Raw genomic sequence first — 25,281 nt, 5'->3', positions numbered from 1 at the left:
ATTGGAACATTATCCTAAATAACCCCTCAACCCTTGAACCACCTTTCCCAGATAACGGTGGAAAAAGGTCCTAAGACCTGGGGACTTCTAAGGTTTCAGCAGAGGGACAGTAATAGTGCAAGATCATTAGTGGGGTCTACACAGCATCGTAAATGTTCTTTAATTTGGTCCTACCCTTAGTTAAAAGCATTGGTCTAGATTAAAGTTATGACTTTTAGGCTCTACAAACTAAAAGTACAAATACAACCATTCACTAACTATACAAACCACATCTCCATTCTTGTGGATCATCAGGGGTTGCTTACTTAGTCCTGGGGACCATTCTTGTGGCGACCGGTTGCAACATAACTTAAGTTGTGTTTTGATCCTGTGTTCTCTCTTCTTACCAAGAATAGGAAAAAAAACCCTTCATCAAGTATTTCTTATCATTTCCAAATGCATGTTTATTTCCACTTTTGGTAAAATCCTTCATTGCTAACAATGCGAGTTCATTAGTGGAAATAAACCTTTGTACGCAACATGAATTCTCATGTTCTGAACCTTCAGAATTTCCCACCTCTTCAAACCACAAATACAACTGTTCAAGCTCAAACCCTCAATACAATGGTGGATAGAGACCGTACTCAAGGAGTAAATGAAGCTAATCCAGGACCGCAACCATATAATTGGAACGAACTGTTCCAGGGAGATAAAGGAACTCCATTAGAAACTGGGCTCAAACAGTTTAGTCTAAATATAGTTGAAGGGGTAACGGAAGTACCAGAGGATTTAATATGTAAAGGTCGTAGTATCTGGAAAGATTATGTTGTGGGATTTTTTTTTGGAACAAAAACTTCCTTATCCAGTGGTCAGAGAATTCCTCAGGAAAAAATGGAATACAAAGGGGGATTATGAGATGGTTGCAGATTCAAATCTCTTCTACTTCAAATTTACTAATGAAGAGGATAAGAGAAAGGTTCTGGGAATATTGGCACAAATCTATATGGCAGGTAAGTGTTTCATAGTTACCCAATGGAATCAAGATGTTGAGAAGAGGAAAAATACAGTTAAGGCTATTCTGATATGGGTGAATCTATACAATGTGCCAAAGGATTTATGGACTAGAGAAGGACTGGGGTTTTTAGCAAGCAGAATAGGGGAACCTCAGAAGATGGATGAAGCAACGGCCACAAGGAAAAGATTGGTGTTTGCTAGAGTTAATGTATTAGTAGAGATCAATGCAGAATTACCTGATTCCTTCGAAATAGATATGGGTGGTGAGGATATTAGAAAGATTGTTGTGGAATATGGTTGGATTCCAAAGTTATGTGATATTTGTAGGAAGTTTGGGCATAAGATAGACGGGTGTTTGCGGAGAGATAACACAGTAGGAACTAAGAGACAAAAGGAGGTGATGTCAGATAATCCTGTCACCATACCTGAGAGTAGTATGTTTAGAAATGAAATAGGGGAAGAAATTACAAGTCTTCCTGATGCTATAGCAAGATAGGCCATTGGAGAGCTAGCAGCAGAAAGTGAGGAGTTGATAGAGGAAATGGGTACAAGGAACCTAGAGAGAGTAATAGTTAAAGAAAATGGTGCCGAAACGATAACAGAAATAGAGGTAGTGGGCAGTACAGAGCTAGTGACAGTAGGAGCAGATGAAACTGAAAGAGGGACTGAGAATAGCAATGGTCTGAGTAGTGAGACAGAGAACCCAGAAAGAGTAAGAGATAATTTGAACCGGATGAGGAAAATAGTGCGAAATGCTTGTTTAATCGAGTTAGCGATCGATCGAAGTTAGTGGTAGCAGTAGAAGTTCAAGCTGTTAGAGGGACTGAGCACAGCAGAGATCTGAATAGTGAGAACAAGGATGGGAATTATGAGATGGAGCAGGGGGTTCAGACAAGGTCAGACATGGCATATGACCAAAATACTGAGATATCAGAGTGTGATAGTGGCTTGGGAATGGAACAGGAGCAGATAAGTGTGGTTAACAATGTGCACAGGGTGGGTAATTCAGTGGTGGAATCGGGAGAGAATGCCAATGCTTTAGTGCCTTACGTGGAGACTACACAAGGCCTTGAACAAGCTATAGGATTCAATCCACTGATAAACTACGAAGTGGAACAGGAGGAGTACAACAACATCAATGAAAGCACAAGACTTGGGGAGCTGTCTGAAGAAGAGTTGTAAGAAGAAGAAACTGCCTATTTCAAAGACAAAAATCTTCTACCTTTGACTAAAGAGCCTCAAACTCTAACATCTCGAGGCGGAGGAGTGACTCCAAGTCAAGGCAAACAGACCCAAGAAGCTAGTGGGAAAAAAAAGCAAGGTAGTAAAAACAAAGGGAGACCCAAGGGAGCAAAGAATAAAAAACATCATCATTAATGATAGGTCTGATATGCATTTGGAATGTGAGAGGAGCAAATGACATTTTAAAAGGAAAGGAAATAAATAAGGTGAGAATTGACAAGAAATTATGCTTGTTTGGGATACTTGAAACAAAAGTGAAGAAGGAGAAGTATGATAGCATTCGTAGTGTTTGTTGTCCTAATTGGGAGCATGAGAATAACTATGAGAAATCTGTATCAGGAAGAATTTGGATATGTTGGGATCATTTTGTTGTGAAGATACAGAAACTTGAGATGTCTGAGCAATTCATTCATTGTAGAGTTGAATACCTTCCTAAGGCAGAAGAATTTGTTCTTATAATGGTGTATGCGAGCAATTCTTTTCAAGAAAGGCTAGTATTGTGGAAAGATTTGATAAGACTGCATGGCTCAATCCATAAATCGTGGTGTGTAACGGGAGATTTTAATAACAACAGGACTACTAATGAAAGAATAGGTGGTGATCCTATGCATCAAAGAGAAGCCCATGACTTTATACTCTGTCTCCAGAATGTTGGGCTAACGGATATCAACTCTAGTGGATTTTCTATACTTGGTGGAATAAATCTATTGGTACTACAAGTATTATGTCGAGAATAGATAGATGCCTAGTGAATAGTTTGTGGTTAACAACTTATCCAAACTCAGGGGCCGAATTTTTACCTCAGGGAGTCTCTGATCACTCCCCCATGCTCCTCACATGGAATGATTTTAGTCGGGCTCCAATTCCATTTAGATTTTGTAATTTTTAGGTTTATCAACCAGAATTCAAAATCATACTAGAAGAAGTTTGGAATACAAGGATATTTGCAAATCCTATGTATGTTCTTATTCCAAAACTTAAGATGCTAAAGGAGAGGATCAGACCTTGGGCTAGGAAAAACTTTTCCAACTTACATGAAAGAGTTATTTTAGCAAGGCAGCAATTACAAGATGCATAGATACTCCTCCAAAATAACCCTTCTGATGTGGGGTTGGGACAATGTGAAAAGCAAGCCATGAAGAAATATATTGATCTAGCAAGAGCTGAAGCAATAGATGTGGCCCAAAAGTTTGAGGCCCAATGGATGACAGAAGGGGATAGATGTTTGAAATTTTTCTTCAACTCTTTAAAGGAAAAGGCAGCCAGGAAAGGAATATGGGTGATAGAGAATGACAGTGGTAATACAGCTCATGGACAAGCAGAAGTAACACAGAGTATTGTGAAATACTTCACACAGATGCTGGGTGATACAGCTCCACTAGTTAGTGAAAGAGAATTCTTCATGGAGTTAAATGTCAGAAATACTTTTGATATAGGTATGAGTGTTGTATTGGAAGCTGAGGTGACTGACATAGAAATCAGGGAAGCTTTTTTTTAGATGGAAAACAACAAGGTGCCAGGACCTGATGGATATAACCCTTTCTTCTTCAAATATTGTTGGGACACTATAGGGGTGGATGTTGTGAATGCCATCAAGAATGTGTTTAGAACTATTAAAACGCCTCGGGGTACTAATGCAACATTTCTTTACCTAATCCCAAAAGTGATTTCACCCTCCAAAGTCAAAGTTTTTAGACCTATTGCTTTGTGCAACACGATCTACAATGGCGTGGCCAAAGTCATTACCATTAGGTTGAAGATGGTGATGCCTGAGATAGTACATGGAAATCAGTCAGCTTTCATTCCAGAAAGATCTATACAGGATAATATCCTCATGTCCCATGAAGTTCTGCGAGGTAATAAGAGAAGACACGACACCCCCAGATGCTCAGTGAAACTAGACATCAGAAAGGCATATGATATGGTGAGTTGGCAGTCCATCCTCTACATGCTGGATAGATTCTAGTTTCCTCCGAAAATGAAAATGTGGATTCAGATGTGCATTAGATCACCTTCTTAACCTTATTCTGTCCTCATAAATGGCTCTCCTAAAGGTTTTTTTCCCGGAGGTAGAGGGTTAAGACAGGGGGACCCCATGTCTCCATATTTGTTTGTGCTCATCATAGAAGTTCTAGGTTATCTAATTAGAGAGAGTATTGAAAACAAGCTTATCCATTACCACTCTAAATGTAAGAGAAATCAGCAAACACACCTGACATTTGCTGATGATGTCCTAATTTTCTGCAAAGGTGAAGTGAATTCTATACACACTCTCAAAGATTGTTTGGTGGAATTCAGCACAGCGATTAGTCTACAAATAAATTCAAACAAGAAAACTATTATGACTGGTGCCATGGGACAACAAGACTCTTTGGATTTGGCTTAGATTCTAGGTATCGAACTTGTAACTCCTCTAGTAAGATACCTAGGACTTCCTCTCTTCTCTGCTCGACTTGATGTTAAAGAATGTCAACCTCTGATAGATAAGGTTACAAGCAGAATCAAGGACTGGAAAGCCAAGTTACTCTCTCATGCAGGTAGACTACAACTGATCTTATTAGTGCTTAGCTCATTACATATATATTAGGCTAGAACATTCATTCTACCAAAAACTGTTCTAGAGAATGTGGAAAATATATGTGCAACTTTTCTATGGAGTGGAACTGATATCAAGAGATGTGTGCATCAAGTGAGTCTAAGAACCATATGCAAGACAAAAGAAGAATGAGGATTGGGAATCATGAATATGGATGTATGGAATAACGGAGCTTATTGTGGGCTGTTATTCAAAGTAGCTGCCAAGGATAGTAGCATTTGGGTTGATTGGGTATGGAAAAATTAGCTGGTTAATAAATTCTTGTGGACCATGACAATCCCACAAGACTATTCATGGTCATGGAGAAACATTTTACAGAGCAGAAAAGAAGCGCGAGATCTAATTCTGTACTCTATCTCTAATGGCAGAGACACGCTAATATGGCATGATATTTGGTGTAAAAGTAGTCCTCTCTTGTTCAATGCATAGGTAGTAGCTGAACTCCAACTTCCTAACAATGCCACAGTGGATGAGCTCCTATCAGAAAGAAATTGGAATGAAGTGGTACAGAACATCCAATGTAATAGGCTACAAGAGGACATTAATAAGCACCAAAACTGTAATATTAAACCCCGAGAAACATAGCATTTTGATCGATTATGTGTTTAATAATCATGTAATAATTATATTTTCGTACTTTTGTAGGTTTCCGCAGTTAACATAAATATAATGATAAAACATGCATCGAAGTACGATAATACTGGAATATTTGAAGTTTCACATTCAACCCAGTGAAGCCCAACAAAGCCTGACTAGAGTCGAAGTTTCCAAAAGAACAAAACTAGTGCAGAACGGGTCCACATATAAAAAAGCAGCGAACTTTCGAAGCTCACGTCTGATAAATCTAGATGCCGACATTGGCTAGTGAACTGCCAGAGCGACCAGGGCGACAAACTCTACGCAAGGACAGAAAGTTGTAAAAATGCCAAAATCGGCGCCGCCACTGGACACACCACGTGGACCCACTCTGCGAGCCTAAAAGGCATGACGAGTCAGCATAGGCAGGTGGCAAGTGATGGTCACAATTTTGTGCCACCTCGCAATATGGAAGACACGTACCAATTCAAAGCAGGTGGTTTGAATTTAATTTGGCTAAAGACAAAACCTTAATAATGAAAAGACAAGGCAAATTAAACAAGGTAAAGATAAAATCAAACTTTGATTTTCAAAGTTTTGAACGTCTCAATTCAATAAAAGACAAAACCCAATTAATCCTTCACAAGGGTCTCCAGCCTATATATATGAGGGGGTCTTCATTATTCAGCCTTCAACATTTTTATGCTTTAGCCTATATATTAGCTAGTTAATCGTCTGTAGTTTTCATTTTCAGCACTTACATTCCGTCCTTTTCATTTCAGCAGCTTAAATACTGTAAGTCATTTCTTCTTAATAAAAGTAATTTCTTTTCAAGTTTAATTCCTATCCTGTATTTATTTATTTAATGTATATAACAAGTTTAATTATTCCTTCAATGACCATGAGCTAATCCCCCCCCCTCAGGGGGAGGGTTATCCTGCTCGTGTGAGAATCCGGATTGACACTTTAATGTTCTAGAATCACTACTTAGGAATTAAGTATAGATTAGACATCCGGTCCCAAAATGACTGAGATTGTACAAATTTGAGAGTCTCGACGCTCGAGAGCGATCTCGAGAGACCCAAAATGTCTCGCGCGCGACTCTCTGGTGTCAGACAACTCTCCAATTTGTCTAGCTGATGTAGAATTGAACCAGGAGCTGAAATGATATTCCAGAGATGAAATATTAGTTCAACTCCTTATGCTAGTGCGATGAGACTCAGAGATGTGCGCATTTCGCTAGGGATCAATACTCGACGTCGTCTCGGATTTGTCTATGAACTCGAGATGAATTAAAGCTGTAGTGATGTGGTAATATAAACTGTTAAAAAATAATTCTTGCATGAGTATGATTAACCATCTCCCTGTTTCTCTATCTTTGTTTCTTTACATCGAAATCACTGTTAGTAATTTACATTACTTACATTACCGTTAATTTAATTAAACCAACTAAAAAACCTAACATCTTACTCACTAAAAGTTGTAATTCCAGTTGTGAACCTTGCCGAGCCCTAAGGTTTGGACAATCCCTTACTCAACCTATCCTACCAAACCCACGTGAGTAAGATAACTTGACTAAACGGACGACTATACGGACTTTGGACTTTGGACTTTGGTCTTTGGACTGTGGACCTCGGACTTAAGTAATGAAAACCAATAAACGTACAATTAACGTTTTATCAAATGGTGTCGCTGCACGCCGAAGGACTCTAGACATTTAACGTAATAACTGGAATACATCAAACATAAACCCCCTCCCCTACTCCCTCATCTTTTTTATTTCCATTTCTTTTTGCAATATTAACTTGTTACGTACTTGTTTGCCCCAACTTTTTCTACTAATAGATATCGGTGAACCAGATATTGTTTATTTTTATTAGCACAGTCTAAGTATTCCGTAGGAACTTGAAGTAGTGAACTGACAAAAGAGTCTCGGACGAGACTAAATTAGTAGCCCACGAGACTAACCTGGAGTATCAACACTCCGGTTTTCAGGTACAGGCCACTTTCCTTCTCAGTAGTATTTTGGACTCTCTAGTCCTGTTCTCGGGAGTTACTTCGATTATTGTACGAGAAATCGCGAGACGCCAGGTTTCAAATTCTTAAACTCCTCAAACTTTGTCGAGGATATTATTTGGTTGTTTGCTAGCTATAACCTGTTTTACCTCGCATGTTTGTGTGTTGGCATGAGAACTCTTTGCATGTAAACGTAGTTCGTCATTACATCTTCACGTTAACACGATTAATATGATTCGAATATATTTGGATGTATGGGTAATTTCAAACCACCTGCTTAGAATATTTTTGTATGTGTATGTTACATCAATTCACGTACGCGGTATTCATTTGCATGAGTTCGTTCTCGACATTCCCTTAGCTCATATATAGTTGCACTTATCGATAGCTATAGATTATTGTATGCGTAGGACATATTTATATTTACGTATAAGTAATATAGAATTGTATGTGTAGACTTCCTGTATAAAACTAGTATGTGTTAATTGTATGTTTAGTTTCTATTTTGGCATCAATCGTTTTTAATTGCATGTTTCGTAATCACGTCTCCATAATACATTAATTACGTAAACTAAAAAAAATAAAAATAATAATAAAAAATAAAAAATAATTAAAATAATTAAAATTTCATCTTAATCATCTTAATACCCCGCATAATACACCATCATAAATCATTATCCTATTCCATCAGTGTCTAGGAAACTCGAAAGATTGAGGTTGCCTAATTAAGGAACGTGTTAGCATGAACAACCTTTCTCAATTCTCTCAGGTGACCTGGCTGCTGGAATATTCACACGTTATCCTAGCTTACCTGCTCAAGTTAGCAACAGCTCAGGAATATGTGCTTGAATTCGTTCCTTATGAGCCTTGAATTAAAATTTGTATTTGTATGAGACTACTGATAAGAGCCCAAAACTGTAGTTTTAACCCCTTAATAATACTACTTTTAGACCAATTATGCGAGTAATAAATAAGAGTTAATGCTAATTACGTGCTTTTATGTATTTCATGCATGGAACTCAATTATGTGCAGAAATGTGCCACTTTGGCGAAATAAAGGAGCAAAGGGTTAGTTGCTAAGAAGTTCTGTGATAAAGGCCAAGATTCAAGGAGACAAGCCTTTATGAAGCCCGGTCAAAAGTTGAAAAGTCAACATGGGCAGAAAGAGTGCACAAGTCAGCAGAACTTCTGAAGACCGTATTGTTGGACTCAAGCCTCGGATTTGGGGCTACATTATGTCAAAACGACCGGCTCGGAAATAGCTTTCCAATGGTCCAAGCCTTGACCCAATCAGAGGAGCAGAAGTGGACAAAACGTCTACTAAAGTCAAAACCAGCTGAAACGGGCTTTGTGGACTAAAGAAATTGGGCTTTGGGCTCGATTTTCTGGCCCAAAACATGAGACCTCAGCCCATGCACGAAATTGTGGATCTGGTCTCCTTCTTTACAGAAAACAAAACTTAGCTCTTAAGAAAGATATAGTTAGATAGCTTAGAATAAAAAGTAGCAATTAAAATAGCTTGTAGATTTAGTTTTTGAAATCAATTAGTTAAATTAATTAGTTTCATTCCTTGTTTTAGATGAATTCTTTGAATCATTGTTCTTCATTGATTAGATAAATAAAATAGTTTATTCTTGTTCATTTGGATTTTGTCATTTAAATTTGTAGATCTAATTTCAATTCTTGTTGTTATTCAATTCTTAGTTATTAATTAGATTTGAAGTATTGTTTAATCAAAATTAGTAAAGTTCAAATATTTATATTATGTCTAGTGTTAATTCAATGGGAAATGATAGCTTGATGAATCAAAGCTAAACCTCCATTAGAGGGGTTGAAGAAGCCTTGATGAAACTTGATCTTTGTTAACTTATAAATCGTCGTGAGAGTTTATTCCACTCTAGAAGGTCGTTGATTCGCCATGAGAATGGGTGGACGACCTCACATGCTAGTTATTAATTGGTAGAGATGTCATGTATAATTAGGGATTAGAACTACCATTTTGATATGCGAAGCATTGCAATTTGGATCACGACGAGTCTTTGTTAGTTGATTAAGTCGAGTTAAGGTGGATTCAATTCCCTTTAATTCTTTATCTAGATTCAAACCCTTAGCATCCTGTCATTTCGTTTATTCGTATCTTGTTATTTGAATTCACATCGAAGTATAAATTCCCTCGTAAATCTCTCATTGACTTTGGATAGACCATCAATTGTAGAAAACTTGAATGCTAAAGGACTAGGAGTGGAACGAATCTTCTATTCCAACTCTACGTCAATAGATTCGAGAGTTGAAAACAAATATCTTTGATAAGTAACAGTTGAGTTTATAGTTTTACTTGCGTTTAGAGTTTCATCGCTTTATTCATTAGTAAAACTACCTTTTTTTATGTTTATCAAATGGCGTCGCTGCCATCTTAGTTGCCTTTAACATTGTTTTTCTGTAGACTTGATATTTTTTCAAAGTCCCATAACCCACCCACCCTTGTTTGGATTCTCACTGTGGTTGTCTGTTTCAGCTTTGCAAGTTTCCACGAAAAATTACTTTCGGGCGCACTCATACTGGGCAAGCCAAAGTGGAGCGCACCACAGCCCTGCGCACTGGAATCCACCCCTTTGGCTGAGCACCACCTACGCCCTACCCAAGGCCAACTTGGGCGGCACTGCTCCACACGCTGGAATTCCAACTTTTTGCCTAAAGCGACTGCGCACCCTACCAAGGCCAACTTGGAGCGCGACTTGCGCCCACACGCCTGGAATTCCAACTTTTGCCTATGCGCGACCTGCGCCCTACCAAGGCCAACTTGGAGCTCGACCTGCGCCCACACGCCTGGAATCCTACCTTTTGCTCGAGCGACTGCGCCTGCGCCTTAGGCATATTCGAAAGCGAGCGCCCTCAAAAACCGCCCGATTTCCACAGGTTTGATTCAAACTTCCATTTCTTTCAAGGTTTTCAGTGTTCTAACTTGTTATACACACTGAACACGCGTATACAAGACGCTATTCATAAGCGAAGCAAGGAGGCATTCAGGTACTCCTTCTTCCACTCCTCGTTCCTTCTGTTAGAGGAGTTTAATTCTAGTATAATCGGGCTTCTTTTTAAGAACGCCAACGCACATGCCTATCTAGAAATTTATAGTTAGAGTTTTAGTATGCATATTAATTGTCCTAGAATATATTTTTAAAACCAATATGGCATATCAATATGTAGACGAACAATCATGTGATTATTATGTAAACCCTTCACCATGTTCATGCTGCGGTAGTCTTTACCATTGGCCTTCTCATTGCCCATCATACCAAGAGTTTGGACCTGCTATAGAATATACTAATAATTATGAGCCTCAATTTTCAAATTTACATAGTAACCAATACAATCAAGAGTTTTCTAGTCATCCAAACTATACATGGAGTCAACCTAACCCAGCACAGTATAAAATCAACCAGAGTTACTCAAACTCCAATAACTATGACTATCAAACACTGTACCAACCAGAACCACACCACCAAGCTTCCCCTCCGCTAACAACATTTGATAAAATAATGGCCCAAAACAAAATAATACTTCAGAACCTAGAACGGACAAGGTTGATGCTAACCTCACCTATGCTAGACCTTTCCACCATGCCAGAAATCACCCACCCATCTAGCTCACCATCCTTCCCAGACCAAAATTCCCAACAAATAGCCAACAATGGAAAAACGTTTAGAGAACAAAATGCAGAATCCTAAACTATGCTTCAGAATCTAACCAAAATGATTTCCATGATCCCCCCACCTAACACAGAACTTTCAACCTTGCTAGAGATCGACGCACAAGATGAACCATTACCTTCCCATGACCCTCCCATTAACCATTATATTAACTCCACACACAACCCGGATGAGGAAATTCTTGAAGGCGACTCTGTAGGACTTGTTTTGGATGACCATGATGCCATTGAGGAAACTTATATTGTTTTAGAGGGGCGAGTGAGGAAATAGAAATCAACAATTCTAATCTAAGGCATGAACAAGGTAATGTGCAGGAATTAAAGGAAGTAACATCTTTAGAGCAATGTGAATCTAAATTTAGTTTGGCAGCTGAGAAAATAACAATGGAAAACATAGATGAAATTCTTACAGATAAAGCCACGAACCATAACTTTATGGATTCAACTAAGCTAGATGAAGACTTTAATGATTTCTTAAGAGCATGTGAGGATCCACCAACTGATGAACCACCAACCACCCACCATCCATCTGAGTTACCACCTCCTAAAATCCAACCATCTATCACAACTAAACCATCAATTCACCCACCATTTCAGAGGAACCTCGAATTTGCACTTGAGCCTATTGCCTCAGAGACACTCTATAATTTTTTCAACCCTCACGGCGAAGAGTGTTTGCCTAGCACACAATCCCATGAGTACACCATTCCTGTAGTTGAGAGCCAAGCTTTGACCGAGTGTAGTGAGAAACCTACTTTGTCTTATTTTTCCTCATCTGAGCCTCATGAAAGACATCAGGATCCATACTTTATTACTTTCTCACCTAAAGTATCGCTAATTCATCATTTTGGGTCGTTCATTTATACCACAGCTATAACATGATGGTTTGCATATGTTCTTTGATGGGTTGCATAAGTTTTCTTTCATTCTTTTACATGATTGCTTCCAATTATACAACTTCATTATGTTTGGAGGTGCATTTAGTATCATGTTTTTATGGCTAGACCCCCAACTCTTTCAACTATTAGTTAATAGTTGACCACGCATCATCAATTTTGTGCCACCCCAGTTTCTTGCTTGTTTAGGGGTGTAGGGGAATCTGACTTTAAAAGACCCACGTTTAAAACAAATTTTTAAACTCCGTTCTATAAAATTTGTTTAGGGGTGGGGTGGTTGGTTTTTCTATTCTTGATCACTCAACTTCTTATTCTTATCCCTTCCTCATCTCGTAGCTAGATTTCTTGTTGTTTGTTGTTTTGATGTTGTTTTTATTTTATTTTTTTTAGTAGATTGGATGTTAAGTTGTTAAATTCAGTAGTTAAATTTGAATTTGGTAGTTAAATGTTGTTTGAATTTCAATTTTAATATAATGTGGTTTTTTTCAAATTGTGCGTTGTTTTATTGTTAATCCCCACATTCCCGAATTGTTTGGGGGTGGTATTATTTAGCCTAGCATAATTCGTTATATGATCATCTATTTTCAGAAGTTGTTTTGTAGTAAGGGTTAAGAATATTGCCGATATGGGCATCTTTATGAATAGATATTGTGATAGGATGAAATCTCGATGAATTAGGCAGTATCTATCTTAAATTCAACCTAAAAGCTCCCCGCACTGCGCTTGATGGAGCGCCACACTGCGCTTTTGCTTTGTCGGAGAAATTCTACCTCGTAGCGACTGCGCCCTCTCCAGCCCAAACCTGAGCGCCACCTACGCCCAAAACACTGTAATTCCAGTTTTCATCCGGAGCGCAACCCACGCCCATCCTAGGCATACCTTGAGCGCACCTGCGCCTTGACCCCTGTGGGCACAAAAAATTTCCAGTTTTCCGAGGGTTGTTCCAGGATAGTTGTAGCTGTTCTAGAGATTAGTTTTGTGATGACTTCTCCCATAGTAATACCGGAGCACTCTTTTGAACACTTGTTGGGGAGCGAGTCTTATGGACATTGGTTCTGCGAGAGGATCATGCAGTTCGGATGGAGGCATCTTCTGGTAAGTGAAGACGACTCGTATTCACCTAAGCTTACTGAATTTTTCTACAATAATGTTAAGTTCTATTGTAACCAGGATGGAGAACAAGAATTCTCCGTCACGGTTGATGACACACCCCTAGAATTCAATAAGTATGTGGTAGCATTAGTTTTGGGAATACCAATACCTGATCCTATTCACACGTGGGGATATATGACCGATAATTCATACCTCTATGACTATACATATTTCCATGAGTATTATAGGGGAGGGGTATTTCATATAATGGACCAAGGGCATTACAACATAGCCCTTGGTAGCCTGTCCCTAAATGTAGGCACCACCATGTTATTCATCCTGATGAATATTCTAGGAGAGTGGTAATTTACTTCTGCAAATAGTACCGCTGGTGACGTTTTCCTTGCTTTAGCTGAGGGATGTCACTGATATGACATTCCCCGAGTATTAGTGGCTAGTCTTAAGAGAGCCCAAAGCATGCGACATAAGTATCTTCTTATTCTTGTTTTGGTTTGCCGCATCATGCTCAGTTGTCTACCTGAATTATGTACCTAGTTCACGGATTGGAAAAGGGTTGAAGTCATGAGACCCACCAATTGGGTGGTTCGCTCATTTCGAGTAATGACTTGGCCGGGATGGCAGGTGCAACCTCATTTGGTTGCTCCTTACATCAGACATAGTAACACTAGACAGGTTAGCACAAGTTGACGACACACGGCGGCAGGTTTGGCAAGTTATCATGGCATGGCAGGATGCGAAGGAACCTCAACTCTTTGAAGAGGGAAATGAGGAGGAAAATGTTTAAACGGGAGTACAGGTAAGTATTATTTCAGTTATTGTCTGCTTATGTCCCAAGGAATCTATTTCTCATTAACCCCGTAACGGGTGGAACTCTTATAGAGTTACGTCAGTTTTTCTATATTAGTATGTTATAACCTTGTTTTGCAGATGTTCCGGAATTTCATGTATTTCAATGGTATTTTCCTACCCTTTTTATTTAAAATACTTTGAGGACAAAGCATGCTTCTTGTTTGGGTGGGGGCATAGAAACACGTGTAATTAAGGCATCTGTTAGGATATAGATATGTATAATATGCACTTGTTTTCTAGCTTAAAAAAATTCAAAAATTTTAAAAATATAAATAAAAAGTATTATTTTCTTTCTCTGTGCTCTCAATAATCTAGAAGTCTCACGTAGCTTTTGCATTAGAATAGTTTTTAGAAATTTAGGCTAATATGTAGGTAATAATCCTTGCATCCATCTATAAATATGTTACATGAGTATCTATGATTGTTGGCAGTAAGTTTCTGAAAGCTAGGCTAGAATACTTATTCAACAAATCCTGTGAGAATATAGCCTAAGGCCTTATATGAGTGAAACATTTGAGAAATGACACAAGAGAGATGTAAAATCCGGATAGAGAAATCACACGTTCACTTGCTTGATCACTATACCATATCCTAAGCGAGAATTTAGGCCCTCTTTGGATCGATATAGCCAGAAATTCCAACCTATGAATTATTTTCCGCTAGTCGCCCCTTTGAGCCTTTCTTTAGCATTTCATAAACCACAAATCCTTTACCCCTACTACAAAAAAAAAAAACCTACCCAATTCTTTGAATAAGTTTGAGATTAGAGATGAAGAATAGAAAAGAGAATAACCTTTGAAATCAAGAATTCGTTAGTCACTTCAGAAGAGAAAAGTAAGTTTCCATCCAAATAAAAAAAAAATTAAAAAAAAAATCAACCTACCCAATTCTTTGAATAAGTTTGAGATTAGAGATGAAGAATAGAAAAGAGAATAACCTTTGAAATCAAGAATTCGTTAGTCACTTCAGAAGAGAAAAGTAAGTTTCCATCCAAATAAAAAAAAAATTAAAAAAAAAATAAAGAATTAGAACTCCAAAAATAGAATCAAGGAGTCAAAAGCCAAAGAAAAAGAAAAAAAAAATATGGCTAAGGATGGAAACAAAGTGTAGAAGCAAAAGTAAAGAATAAGGTTTTCTCTAGTTACATAATATGAAGACTCTATTATCTCAGACTTGTTCTCTTTGAATATCCATTTTCTTCCTTCTTAAACTATCTCCTAATCCCCGCAACACCTAATAAAGACCTCTAGCTCAATTAGGAATAGGTTAGTGTGATAGTAAGTGGCAAATGTGTTTCATCGACTCCGGCTTCCTTGTGTGTCATTGAGTTTGTAAGGTAAAGTGTGCCCCGCGACACATCTGGAGATGTTAAACTTGAGTTTAAAAAATCGAGAGTGGTTTTGTCTTGACATTTATGTGAGGACCTACTTAAGGGCGTTATTCGAAGTTTTTTGAAACGGACACGCTAATTCATCTCATAGTATTACTCATTGTAAATATGTTTATTAAGTAGATGATAGATTATTATGCATATATTAGCTTAGGTTTCGACTTGATTATTCTGTATTCATTGCTAGTGAAATGTATAGATAATTGAGACATAGATAAGGAAACAATAGTTTTATTTCTGAGTCGTTGTAGTATAGATGAAGTTTGTGAGTTCCTTCACTGGAAAACTCTCACGAGGCTATAACTCGTCCACTAGGGAATTCATAGTGGTTTAAGGCCTTGTTGCATATGGTCAATACAATCGCACTCGGCAAAACGAGATTAGTTAGAACTTCATTTTTGGTCACTTATGCCAATTTCCCATATTTGCTGAGATTATAACCATTTAGTACCACGAACTTTCACTTTTTTTTCTAAATGGTACCCGAACTTTGAAACTCACCTATTCGTACCACGAACTTTCAATTTGTTTCAATTTAGTACATCAGTTAATTTTCCGTCCAATTTCACTAACGGCGTTAGTACTATTCACGGTTAGCACTATTCACACAACACCATTCACGCGAACAGTGTTTTCACTATTGACATGAACAGTGTTTTTTCAAAAATTTAAATTTTAAAAAAGCCAAAAACACTATTCGTGTGAACATTGTTTTTTCAAAAATTCAAATTTTGAAAAAAATCAAAAACACTATTCACGTGAATGTGTATCACTATTCACACAGCACTATTCACATGAATAGTGTTGTGAATAGTGATTAAAAATCTTTAACAAAACTTAAAAATTAAGGTTAATTTTTAAGATTGATTAAAGATTATTTTTTTAAAAAATCACTATTCATGTGAACAGTGTGTTTTGTGTGTGTGTGTGTGTGTGTGTTTTTTTTTTTTTTTAAAAAAAATCTTTAATCAATTTTAAAAATTAATTTATTTTTAAGTTTGATTAAAGATTTTTTTTAACCAATCTTAAAAATAATTTTTAAGTTTTAAGATTGAAAAAAAAAAAATCACTATTCACGTGAATAGTGATCAACACTGTTTGTGTGAATAGTGTTTTTGGCTTTTTCAAAATTTGAATTTTTGAAAAAACACTGTTAACGTGAATAGTGTTTTTGGTTTTTTTAATATTTGAATTTTTGAAAAAACACTGTTCATGTTAATAGTGAAAACACTGTCCACGTGAATAGTGAAAACGTGAATAGTGTTACCCGTGAATAGTGCTAACGCCGTTAGTGAAATTGGACGGAAAATTAACTAATGTACTAAATTGAAACAAATTGAAAGTTCGTGGTACGAATAGGCGAGTTTCAAAGTTTGGGTACCATTTAAGAAAAAAAATGAAAGTTCGTGGTACTAAATAATTATAAACTCCATATTTGCTTGAGGACAAACAAAATGCTGTTTGGGAGTGGTTTGGTAAGAGCCCAAAACTGTAGTTTTAACCCCTTAATAATACTACTTTTAGAACAATTATGCGAGTAATAAATAAGAGTTAATGCTAATTACGTGCTTTTATATATTTCAGACATGGAACTCAATTATGTGCAGAAATGTGCCACTTTGGCGATATAAAGGAGCAAAGGGTTGGTTGCTAAGAAGTTCTGTGATAAAGGCCAAGATTCAAGGAGACAAGCTTTTATAAAGCCCGGTCAAAAGCTGAAAAGTCAACATGGGCAAAAACAGTGCACAAGTCAGCAGAACTTCCGAAGATCATATCTTTGGACTCAAGCCTCAGATTTGGGCCTACATTACGTCAAAACGACCGGATTGGAAAGAGCTTTCCAATGGTATAAGCGTTGACCCAATCAGAGGAGTAGAAGTGGACAAAAGTCTGATGAAGTCAAAACCAGCTGAAACGGGCTCTATGGACTAAAGAAATTGGGCTTTGGGCTCGATTTTCTGGCCCAAAACATGAGACCTCAGCCCATGCACGAAATTGTGGATCTGGTCTCCTTCTTTACAGAAAACAAAACTTAGCTCTTAAGAAAGATATAGTTAGATAGCTTAGAATAAAAAGTAGCCATTAAAATAGCTTGTAGATCTAGTTTTTGGAATCAATTAGTTAAATTAATTAGTTTCATTCCTTGTTTTAGATTAATTCTTTGAATCATTGTTCTTCATTGATTAGATAAATAAAATAGTTTATTCTTGTTCATTTGGATTTTGTCATTTAAATTTGTAGATCTAATTTCAATTCTTGTTGTTATTCAATTCTTAGTTATTAATTAGATTTGAAGTATTGTTTAATCAAAATTAGTAAAGTTCAAATCTTTATATTATGTCTAGTGTTAATTCAATGGGAAATGATAGCTTGATGAATCAAGGCTAAACCTCCATTAGAGGGGTTGAAGAAGCCTTGATGAAACTTGATCTTTGTTAACTTAGAAATCATCGTGAGAGTTTATTCCACTCTAGAAGGTCGTTGATTAAGCCATGAGAATGGGTGGGCGACCTCACATGCTAGTTATTAATTGGTAGAGATGCCATGTATAATTAGGGATTAGAACTACCATTTTGATATGCGAAGCATTGCAATTTGGATCACGACGAGTCTTTGTTAGTTGATTAAGTCGAGTTAAGGTGGATTCAATTCCCTTTAATTCTTTATCTAGATTAAAACCTTTAGCATCCTGTCATTTCGTTTATTCGTATCTTATTATTTGAATTCACATCGTAGTATAAATTCCCTCGTAAATCTCTCATTGACTTTGGATAGACCATCAATTGTAGAAAACTTGAATGCTAAAGGACTAGGAGTGGAACGAATCTTCTATTCCAACTCTACTTCAATAGATTCGAGAGTCGAAAACAAATATCTTTGATAAGTAATAGTTGAGTTTACAGTTTTACTTGCGTTTAGAGTTTCATCGCTTTATTCATTAGTTAAACTATCATTTTTTATGTTTATCAACTACAGTCTGGTAAACATAAGGAATTAGAACTTACATATCGTCGTCGGAAACACAATAAACAACTACTTATGCTATCTCCTAGACATAGTTCCTCCTCTATAAACCAACCTCATCAAACATCTCTGTTTCCATTATCTCCCTTAGTTATGGCTAAGGAAAATCCCACAGTCGAGAAACCCCTTTCGGATTTCTATACTGCCTTACAGGAAGGACCTGCTTCCCGCATGAAACTCAATGCGATTGTAGGTGATTTTCGCATTCCGCCAAACATATTCGGTTTGTTACCTGTTTACCATGGTTTAGACCCTGAAAAACTATACAATCATCTTCGTCGGATGCAACAAGTAGTCACCACTTTCTGCCATCTGACCGTTACCAATGAACAAGTCTTGCTTAGGTTGTTCCCTTTCACCTTAGCTGATAAAGCTTCACTTTGGCTCGTCGGACAAGTGCCACAATCCATTGACACATGGGCCAAACTCGTACAAGCATTCATGATAAAGTTCTATACTCAAAAGAAAACTGCAGAAATGCTTCAGAAGATTCAATTCTTTCGCCAACACCCCCAGGAATCCTTTTCGGAAGCATGTAGCAGATTTACTGATCGGCTTCTCGAATGTCCCCATCATCAACTCAACACCACTGTATTAGTCCGTTCATTCTTTAATGGTCTCTCTGACCATCAAAAGGAAACATTAGATATTATGAACGGCGGTTGTTTCATGGACAAAGGCACTATTGAAGCATACACTTTCCTTGAGAAGTAGGCTTCACGAAGCACCCATTGGGGAAACACTGATTCTTCTAGATCTTCTAAAGACACTCTTACCAAAGTTACATCTATGTTCGAAGTCAAACCCAATCCAGAATTAAAAACTCTGATCGAGTCCCTAAACAAAAAGGCCGATGCTCTTTCGGTTCAAGTAAATGATCAGAAACCCAAACAGGTCATGGCTGCCAACGCTTCCCCATGTCCTCTTTGCTTAAGTCCTGAGCACACTGATTCTTATTGTCCTTTGGTATACGAGTGCCCTCCCCAATCTTCTAAAGAGGCTTGTGATTTTAACATCCCTAATGCACTTTGGCGACAACATCCGAATTTGGCTTGGGCACCCCCTGCACAACAACAAGCTCTTCCGGGTGTCAACAACGCTCCTGTACGACCACCAACGAACTACAATTCCTATCGTCAAGGAAATCCTCCGCAATTCCAGCAAGGGCAAAGTAATTTTCCCAACAATGCAATATAGGGTACCAAAACAACCGCAACCTTGTTCCCGCTAATCAAGGATATGGCTACCAAAATCAACCCATAAACAATAACTGTGAACTTGTTCCTACTGCTCCAGTGGTTCAATCCGGCGCCAATAAAACAATTTGAAACTTTTTCGACTTACATGAATCAACGAGAATCAAATCTTAGCATCTATCCATGCGGTCTCTTGACTATTATATGGGATAAAAGTCAAAAGGGCGTGTTCCCTGGCTAAGCAGTTCCAAACCCTAAGCTTACAAACACTACCTTTGAACTCAACAATGCATCAGGATCTAGTAATCCAAGCCAGGGTGAGGTAAATTCCATTACCACTCTTCGTTCTGGCCGAACCATCGACAATCACATACATATGCCAGACATCGAATCGACGGAAGCCACGGCTGACGTCCTTCCAACTCTTACCTCGCAACCTATAACGGATGAAGTTGTTCCTTCCAAATCTACACCCACATCCCTAAGGAAAGATGCCACTGATCCTTATGCGCGATTCCGCCAAAAAGCTTCATTCCCTGCCCATTTGGCAAAGAACAAACCTGACGAACATTTCGACGAGATCCGTGAAACCTTCAAAAATTTGACCATAAACCTACCTTTTCTAGATGCACTTATGCATTTGCCCAAGCATGCCAAGTTTTTGAAAGACATGTGCACCATCAAACGACGTACAAATGTTCCTCAACAAGCGTTCCTCACTGAGCAGTTTCCCTCGATTACTACTACCAATGGTGTGGTTAAATAGAAAGACCCAGGTCAACCAACTGTATCATGCATGTTGGGCGACAAGTATACCGCTACCGCACTTTTAGACCTAGGAGCCAGTGTTAACCTACTTCCCTACTACTTATTTAAGCAGTTAGGTCTTCATGAATTAAAACCTACCAATATGTCTACAACTCGCAGATTGCTCCATCAAGTACCCAAAGGGCATAGTAGAAAACGTCATAGTCAAGGTCCAAGATTTTTACTACTTCGTTGATTTTGTCATTCTAGATACCGAAGTAGCCTATGATTCCATTCCTATCATCTTGGGACGGCCATTTCTTGCAACTTCTAACGCTCTTATAAATTGTCGGGACGGTTTAATGACATTGTCTTTCGGGAACCTTTCTGTCGAACTCAACGTGTTCAAATTAATGAAACAATTTCCCGATCCTATAATGGAGGGTGAGATTAGCTTGGTTGATAGTCTGGCACATGATTATTTCACAAACTCTTTTCCCAAAGATGAGGTACATCAATTTCTTTCTTTTGATAATCCTGAGTTTGACGATGACTCGTACATTAAGGATGTCCATGCATTATTAGAGTCTGTACCACTATTTGACCCTACTGCTGCGTTACTAACGGATTCAGAAGAATCAAACTCGCACTTTTCCATTAAAGAAATGACCCCTCATGAGTCCTTGATTCCTAATCTTCCAACTCCGGATTTAAAACCTCTACCCTCTAATTTGAAGTACGTGCATCTTGATCCCGATGGTAGTCACCCAATAATAATTTCTTCTCAATTAACTACCAACGAAGAAGCACGTTTGATTCATGTCATTCGTGAACACCGCTCCGCTATCGGATGGTCCTTAGATGATATCAAAGGAATAGACCCTAGTGTTTGCACGCATCACATACATCTGGATGACGGCTCAAAGACATCGCGAGAACAGCAACGTCGCCTTAACCTCACCATGAAAGAGGTGGTGAGAGAGGGAAGTTTTACATTTACTTGACGCGGGTATCATATACCCTATCTCTGATAGTGACTGGGTTAGTCCTGTCCATGTTGTTCCTAAAAAGTCTGGCATTCAAGTTGTACAAAATGAAAATGGTGAATGCATTTCCACTCGCATTCCATTAAAATGAAGAATTTGCATTGACTATCGCAAACTTAATGCCAGAACACTTAAAGATCACTTTCCTCTCCCATTCATTGACAAGATGCTAGAACGTTTAGCCGGTCATGCTTACTACTATTTTCTTGATGGCTATTCCGGCTACTTCCAAATTGTCATCGATCTCGCCGATCAAGAAAAGACAACTTTCACATGTCCCTTTGGAACCTTTACATACAGATGAATGCCTTTTGGTCTTTGCAATGCTCCAGTCACCTTCCAACGCTGCATGCTTCACATTTTCAGTGATATGGTGGAACGTTATATGGAAGTCTTCATGGACGACTTTTCCATTTATGGAAATTCCTTTGACGACTGCCTATCCAACCTTTCTAAAGTGTTAACATGTTGCGAAGAGAAAAATCTAGTTCTTAATTGGAAGAAGTGCCATTACATGGTTACCAAATGACTTGTTCTAGGGCATATTGTTTCGAAAGACGAGATAGAGGTTGATAAAGCTAAAATTATTAAAATTGTTTCGCTACCTTTCCCACATATAGTTCCTGATATCCGTGCCTTTTTAGGACACGCTGGGTTTTACCGGAGATTCATTCAGGATTTTTCTAAAGTTGCTCGACCCTTAACCAATCTCCTACTTAAAGATGCGGTATTTGACTTCAATTACAATTGCAAACAAGCTTTTGAAACTCTGAAAACCGCCCTGACTACCGCTCCTATCATTCAACCCCCTGATTGGTCTTAACCATTCGAACTGATGTGTGACGCTAGCGACTTTGCTATTGGCGCCATACTAGGCCAACGACGTGATGACAAACCCATTGTCATTTACTACGCAAGTAAAACTCTTAATGACGTTCAACGTAATTACACAACAACTGAGAAAGAGTTCCTAGCTGTCGTCTATGCTTTGGATAAGTTTCGCCCTTACCTAGTTGGATCATCCACCATCCTATATACTGACCATGCCGCACTTCAATACTTACTCGCGAAAAAGGACGTGAAACAGCGATTGTTCCGCTGGATCCTTCTCTTGCAAGAATTCACCCTGGAAATCAAAGACAAGAAAGGAATCGAAAATGTCGTGGCTGGCCATTTATAAAGAGTGGTTGGTGACATTGATAGTGATTCTGAAGCCATCTGTGATTCCTTCCCAGACGAATATTTGTACTCTATTTTCTCATCTCTATGGTACGCGGATATCGTTAACTACTTAGTTACTGAGGAAGTCCCTTCCTCTTGGTCACGTCCTGATTGTAAAAAGTTCTTATCCACTGTAAAATATTATTTCTGGGATGACCCCTACCTCTTTAAGTATTGTTCCGACCAACTCATTCGTCATTTGCATTCGATCGAGCACACCGACGTATTATCATTTTGCCATGAACAATCTTGCGGAGGTCATTTCAATGGAAAGAAAACTGCGGCCAAAGTGTTACAATGTGGTTTTTACTAGCATACCTTTTTTCGCAATGCACACAAACATTGCATAGCTTGCATTCGTTGTCAGCACCTAGGTCGAATTACCAAATGCAATATGATGCCCTTAAATCCTATCCTGATTGTGGAAATTTTTGATATTTGGGGCATTGCTTTTATGGGACCCTTCTCTATTTCTCAAGGTTTTCTCTACATTCTAGTCGCTGTAGACTATGTGTCCAAATGGATTGAGGCACTCGCATGTCGTTCAAATGACCATAAGATTGTCGTGAAATTTGTAAAAGAAAACATTTTCTCTCATTTTGGTGTCCCCAAAGCTATCATCAGTGATGGGGGTACACACTTTTGTAATAAAAATTTTGGGTTTTTAATGAAGAAATATGGAGTTACTCACAAAGTTGCTACTCCATATCACCCACAAACGAGTGGCCAAGTGGAAGTCTCCAGCATAGAGATTGATAATGATAAAATAAGTAGTTTACCTACGAAATGAACTATGAATTCAAAACGTAAGTAAACTAAAACTGAACTTTTACGTGTCTTTTTATCAAAGCTTCTACTCTCAATGCGAATTGCACTAAGTGGAGTAGGAAGTTCGTTCCACTCCTAGTTCCCTAGCATGGATTGTTTTCTAAGTCTAACTAGTCGCTCTTAAGTCAATGAGAGCTTTACGAAGGGTGTTATACTACGATGAAACTAAAATGAGTCTACGTTGAATTTAACTACGAATACTATGGAAATACGATTGTTGAATCTAGATAAAGAAATAGAGGGGCATTGAATCCACCTCGAATCCAACTTAATAACCTAGCATAGATTGTCGTATCTCGATTCTTACGTCTTACGGCAAGAATTTCGAGTCTAATCCCTAGTGTTCATGGCATTTCTACCAAGTTCTAACTAGCATGTGAGGTCGTCCACCCATTCTCATGGCGAATCACGACCTTCTAGAGTGGAATAGAATCTACAAACAATTCTACACTAACAACTAAGTTTTCATCAAGGCTTCATCAACCCCTCTAATGGAGGTTTTAGCCTTGATTCATCAAACTAACATTTCCCATTGAATCTAAACTAAACATAATATAAAGATTCTAACTTTATGAAATTTAACTAATCTAAATTAAACAATAACAAAATCTGATTGATAACTAAGCATTGAATAACAAGTAAATAATGAAATTAGATCTCAGAATTGTAATTGACAAATCGAAATGGAATCAAGAACAACTATTTTATTATCTAATTCAAGGGAGAACAATCATTTAAGAACTTAATCTAAAACAAGAATTGAAATGGAACTAAAACTTAATTAATTAATAAAACTAGATCTAAAATTCTATATATTAATTTAGGTCTAACTAGCTACCATTAACAAAGAGTTAAGCTTTGGTTTTTATACTTTCAGATCTAAAATTCGTGCATGGGCTTGGAGCCATGTTTTGGGCCAGAGAATCAGGCCCAAAACCCAATTCTTTCAAATTCAAAAGGCCTCTTCAGCCTACAGTTAGCTTCCACAGACTTTTCGTCCACTTCTGCTCCTCTGATTGGGTCAAGGCTTGGACCATTGGAAAGCTCTTTCCGAGCCGGTCGTTTTGACATAAGGTAGGCCCCATTCCGAGGTCTGAGTCCAAAGATATGGCATTCGGAAGTTCTGCTGACTTTTGCTCCTTTATCTCGCTAAAGTGGCACATTTCTGCACATAATGGACTTTGAAGCCTGAAATGCATAAAAACACGTAATCAGTATTAACTCTTACTTATTATTCACATAATTGGTCTAACAGTATGATTATTAAGGGGTTAAAACTACAGTTTTGGGCTCTTATCAGAGATAAAGTCCATTCTAGAGAAAACTGTCAATCCATCAAGAAAAGACTGGTCTCTCCACTTATCGGATGCCTTGTGGGCATACCGAACATCATTTAAGACACCTATAGGGATGTCTCCTTACCGCATTATTTTTGGAAAACCTTGTCATCTGCCAGTTGAACTTGAGCATCATGCCCTTTGGGCCATCAAAAACCTCAATTACAATATCAACGAGGCAGGCGAGAAGCGAAAACTGCAATTAAATGAGCTTGAGGAGATTTGGAGTGATGCTTATGATCTCTCGAAATCCTACAAAGCTAATATGAAAAGAGTGCACCACAAGCACATTTTGCGTAAGGATTTTAAAATTGGCCAAAAGGTTTTACTGTACAACTCCAGATTACACATTTTTCCTAGTAAATTGAAAACACGATGGTCTGGTTATTTCATTGTGTCAGTTGTGACACATTATGGGGCAATCTATTTGCTTAATCCACAAGATAACAGCGAATTTCAAGTCAATGGACAACACTTAAAACATTACCAGGAATTACGCTCC

General features: G+C 38.0%; 1 protein-coding gene across 1 annotated transcript; it reads left to right on the top strand.

Annotated features, from left to right (window-relative positions):
• The first annotated feature begins 895 nt into the window (after nt 1–895).
• Nucleotides 896–1,489, top strand: LOC147482317 (uncharacterized). Its single transcript, XM_086579280.1, has one exon. It carries the CDS (start codon nt 896–898, stop codon nt 1,487–1,489), a length of 594 nt encoding a protein of 197 aa, XP_086435406.1.
• The last annotated feature ends 23,792 nt before the right edge of the window (nt 1,490–25,281 follow it).

This window comes from Coptis chinensis, chromosome 8, assembly GCF_015680905.1.
Source record: "Coptis chinensis isolate HL-2020 chromosome 8, ASM1568090v1, whole genome shotgun sequence".
NCBI lineage: Eukaryota > Viridiplantae > Streptophyta > Magnoliopsida > Ranunculales > Ranunculaceae > Coptis > Coptis chinensis.
This window is presented reverse-complemented; position numbering and strand designations above follow the sequence as displayed.

Excerpts from the sequence above, each read along its gene's own strand:
- LOC147482317 (XM_086579280.1), top strand. The coding sequence starts at position 896 with ATGGTTGCAGATTCAAATCTCTTCTACTTCAAATTTACTAATGAAGAG.